Raw genomic sequence first — 3,839 nt, 5'->3', positions numbered from 1 at the left:
GGGCCTACTGAAGGAGGCGGCGAAGGCGAAGGCGCCGTTCTGGATGAGGCCTAGCAGCGAGGGCCGTGGCGGCGACCATGGTCAGGAGAAAGGTGAGGTACAAGGCCGGGGACGCGTCGAGGAAGATAGACGTTGACGCCGTGAGGAGCATGAAGATGACGACGTTGATCGTCAGCGCGAGGTTGATGCGGAACGGGTACGAGGCAGCCGCCTGCATGTTCGTCAGGACCAGCATGGCGCCGAGGTTTGTGATCGTCGAGACAGTCAGGATAGCCGACTGGAAGTTCTGCGTGATCCAGACATCGGATTGAAAGCGCAGCTGGAAGTACGGTGCCGCGGCAAGGAACATGTTCCTAGAGGAGGACAGGATTAGCTAGCTGTGTGCATTGGTGGCGGGAACCGCAAAGGCTCACCAGGCCCAGAGCATCGCCATGCCCAACAGCGCAAAGATGCTGTACTCGAACCACGAGAAGGGCACGCCTTCGCCGTCGTCTTCCAGCAAGGCTGTGCCCTCCATCGGGTTGTCATCCTCGACGATGGGACTGTACTCCTCGCGGACGTCCTTCTGTCGGAAGAGGTCTCTGATTCGATCCATCGTATTCGCTGGGACGCACCCTGAAATGCCGGTGGTGTTGAAGTGCTGATCTAACGTGACATGAGGGGTTCGGGGGGGATGTTCGTTCGGGTCGAGAGGTCACCAAAAGGCCGCTGTGAATGATGGCGGGTCGCAATGGAGACCGCCGGTCGGTCGACGATTATGCCGCTTCCTCTAAATGACGATTGGCTGCGAGGTCCGTGTCGGGTGCCGCTCGGAGTGCGAGAGCGTGCAAATCGTCTATTGATACAAAGCCGCCTGACACGATCATGCGTTTGGACCACGAGTCGTCAGACATGTCTTGGGTGTCGAGGTCGTCGATCACGCTGGGGTCCTTATCAGCCTTATCTCCACACCGATTCCGGGAGGCGCAGAGCGTGGGGGACCGCGCCAACGGCGGCCGCGTCACGAGACGAGTGCCCCAGTTCACATCACTGGACTTTTCGTCCCATCAGGAAAAGCGAATAGTCAATCTTCCACAGTCAGCTTGTGCTTCTTGTCAAGGCTTGGATTCTCTAGTTTGGCCTGAGGTACTCGGGTCTCCAGGCGAATCTACGTATACGAGGCAACAGTGAAGTGATGGCCTTCGCCATGAAGCATGCTGAAAGAAGCTATCTACCCAGTCCTCTGCGAACTAGGCTAAACATGTACAAAGAATGGACTCTCCTGGCGAGGATTCTCCTGCCACTAGAAGCCGCCTACGACTCATAATCAGAGGCACTATCCGTGGCGAACCTGCTCGTAAACCTGAAAGTGGCGAGCCCTTCACCAAAGTTCCTGATGAACCCTTCGCTTGCATCCGAGCTCGTGTAGACGCCGTCGGTGCTGTTGATACCGAGGTTTGACAGGATACGGCTCGATGAGCCCAGCTCGCCCACGGGCTTGCCCCATTTGTACGAGTCGAGGAGCACCTGCAGAGGCCGGCCGGACGGGTAGAGGGGCGACGACCCAAACAGCCTGAAGAGGTCCTCAGCGCCCGTCGTGACAATGATGCCGTCAAACGCTGTGGCGGAAGCGTGCGAGTACGTTGTATCCACGGCACCATCCAAGGTCTCGCCCACGATGCTGACAACGAGCCCCTCGGCCTCGAGGGACTCCTTCAAAGCCTCTGCCTGTGCCTGCGACTCTGCAGACTGCAGGCTGCTCAACAGACCGACCTTGAGCGTGGCAATCGTGGGCAGCCGGTTCTCGGTGATGGAGATGTCACGCGTCGTGTTGTCGTGGTAGTATTGTGAGTCAGGTTCCAGCCGGTCCAGGCCTAGGAAGGACGCAACACGATTAGCAATGTCGTTGCTGACTTTGTTGAGCTGGTGAAGAACATTTCTCTTGACGTCGTCGGACTCGAGGTTGGATGTCTCGAAGCGAATCGCGTTGATCAAGAACTGCTGTTCAACACGCGACAATGAGTTGTAGAAGAGGCGCGGCTGAGACCAGTGGTCGTCAAACGTCTCCGACCTCTCACGAACGAGACCTCCATCGGCTGTTCGTCCAGGCGCTGTGAAGAAGCCGCGACCAGTGGTCTGGTTGGCTTGCTTGGGCGACCCATTGTTGAGCGTGTTGGGCGTGTCTGAGCCGTCAGAGTCAGCGTGCGAACATGAGAGCAGCCGGAAAAGGGGGACAACTCACATGGTCTCTTGTTGCGATGAATGAAATTCTGCGCAGCACCATCACGGTTATTGTTGTGGATGCCGGTGATGGGGCGGTTGATGGGCAGCTGCTCAAAGTTGGGTCCACCATGACGGTTGAGCTGGGTATCCAGGTAGGAGAAGACGCGACCCTGGAGAAGAGGGTCTTCGGTGAAGTCGATACCGCGAACAATATGACCGGGTTGGAACTGCCAAGAGTTAGGATTTCGTTCGACACGTGTGCTTTGGAGGACCATACCATGATTTGCTCGGTTTCGGCGAAGTAGTTGACTGGGTTGGCGTCCAGTTTCAAAACGCCGAGCTTGTGAAGCGGTGCGTACTCCTCGGGTATAATCTTGGTCGCATCCAAGACGTCAAAACCAAAGGCGAGAGCGTCTTCCTCGTCAATGATCTGGGCGCAGAGCTCCCACTCTGGCCCGTTTCCGGACTCGATTGCCTCCCAGAGATCCTGCCGATGGTAGTCCGCGTTCTGACCAGCTAGGACCTGGGCCTCTTCCCACACCAGGCTCGCCTTTCCCTGGCGCGTCTTGAAGTGCCACTTGATGAGTTTCGAGTCACCGTCATCCGTAACAAAGCGGAAAGTATGCACTCCGAAGCCGTCCTGGACCTTGTCAATATCGTATTCTGAAAGGATCCTTGCTTAAAAGACATACCATGTGACGGTAGCTGCGAGGAATACCATAACCAGCCATCGCCCAGAAAAGCGTGTGCAAGGTGGACGTCTGCTGGCTGAAAAAGTCCCAGGCAGAGTCGTGAGCAGTGGCCGCTTGGGGGATCTCCTTGTCGGGGCGAGGTTTGACGGCGTGGATGAGGTCAGGGAACTGAATTGCGTCTTGGATGAAGAAGACTGGGATGTTGTTGCCAACAATGTCGAAGCTAGCAGAGTCAGCCTCACTCGGTATCGAACCCTGGATAGTAGCTTGTCACATCAGGTTACTTACTTTCCCTCGTCCGTGAAGCTAGCACTTGTCAGAAATGGCATCAAATCACATTCAGCAGAAAGGACACTCACAATCTAGTCGCAAAGCCGTGGACGTCACGCACCGTGTCCGCACTGCCGCGCGATCCGGCGACGGTTGAGAAGCGCACAAATGTCGAGGTCTGCTTGCCTTCCTCGGACAGGAAGCTAGCAGCCGTTATGTTGCTATAGTCGCCGTAGCTGGTAAACGTTCCGTATGCTCCCGCGCCACGGGCGTGGACGGCGCGCTCAGGGACCTGCGACCGTCAGTCACCGTTGGCATATGCGCCATCGTCCAACGAGGGTACGCACTCGTTCGTGGTCGAAGCGAGTGATCTTCTGGCGGAAGATGAAGTCCTCGAGGAGAACAGAACCCCTGGTGCCACCGGCCTTCAAACTCTGCTGGTCCTCGATCGGCCCGCCAACATCGGAGGTCATAAACTCATCCTTGTCGTCAATCTCATACTGGGCCACGTGGCTGCGTGATCCAGAGTCGTCGTCGTCGTTGGCTCGTCTGGCCAAAGAGGCAGGGTCTGCAAAGGGACATTGCGCGGATGTGATACCCAGCAAGGCTGACGGCGGCCAGCAGGAGTACCGGCTATGCATGATGGAAGGTACCCTTTGCGGAAAGAGGTGAGAA

At 57.0% G+C, this 3,839-nt stretch overlaps 2 protein-coding genes across 2 annotated transcripts in view; both read right to left on the bottom strand.

Moving 5' to 3' along the window:
• Positions 1 to 672, bottom strand: part of VDBG_08914 (nucleoside transporter family) — a gene marked incomplete at both ends in the record, with an annotated part of 1,591 nt that extends 919 nt beyond the window's left edge. The window contains 2 exons of the mRNA XM_003001072.1: positions 9 to 353; positions 414 to 672. Coding sequence (XP_003001118.1) covers positions 9 to 353; positions 414 to 595 — 527 coding nt within the window. The remainder of the gene's footprint in view (positions 1 to 8; positions 354 to 413) is intronic.
• A 621-nt stretch (positions 673 to 1,293) lies between these two features.
• VDBG_08913 (catalase-3) lies at positions 1,294 to 3,805 on the bottom strand (the record flags this gene model as incomplete). Its single annotated transcript, XM_003001071.1, has 6 exons — positions 1,294 to 2,162; positions 2,222 to 2,429; positions 2,480 to 2,842; positions 2,895 to 3,117; positions 3,254 to 3,456; positions 3,512 to 3,805. 6 exons carry the CDS (start codon positions 3,803 to 3,805, stop codon positions 1,294 to 1,296), a joined length of 2,160 nt encoding a protein of 719 aa, XP_003001117.1.
• Positions 3,806 to 3,839: the final 34 nt, after the last annotated feature.

The sequence above is a fragment of the Verticillium alfalfae genome, genomic scaffold (genome assembly GCF_000150825.1).
Source record: "Verticillium alfalfae VaMs.102 supercont1.13 genomic scaffold, whole genome shotgun sequence".
In the NCBI taxonomy this organism is placed as follows: Eukaryota; Fungi; Ascomycota; class Sordariomycetes; order Glomerellales; family Plectosphaerellaceae; genus Verticillium; species Verticillium alfalfae.
The sequence above is the reverse complement of the archived record's forward strand: the minus strand, read 5'-3'. Positions and strand labels throughout refer to the sequence as shown.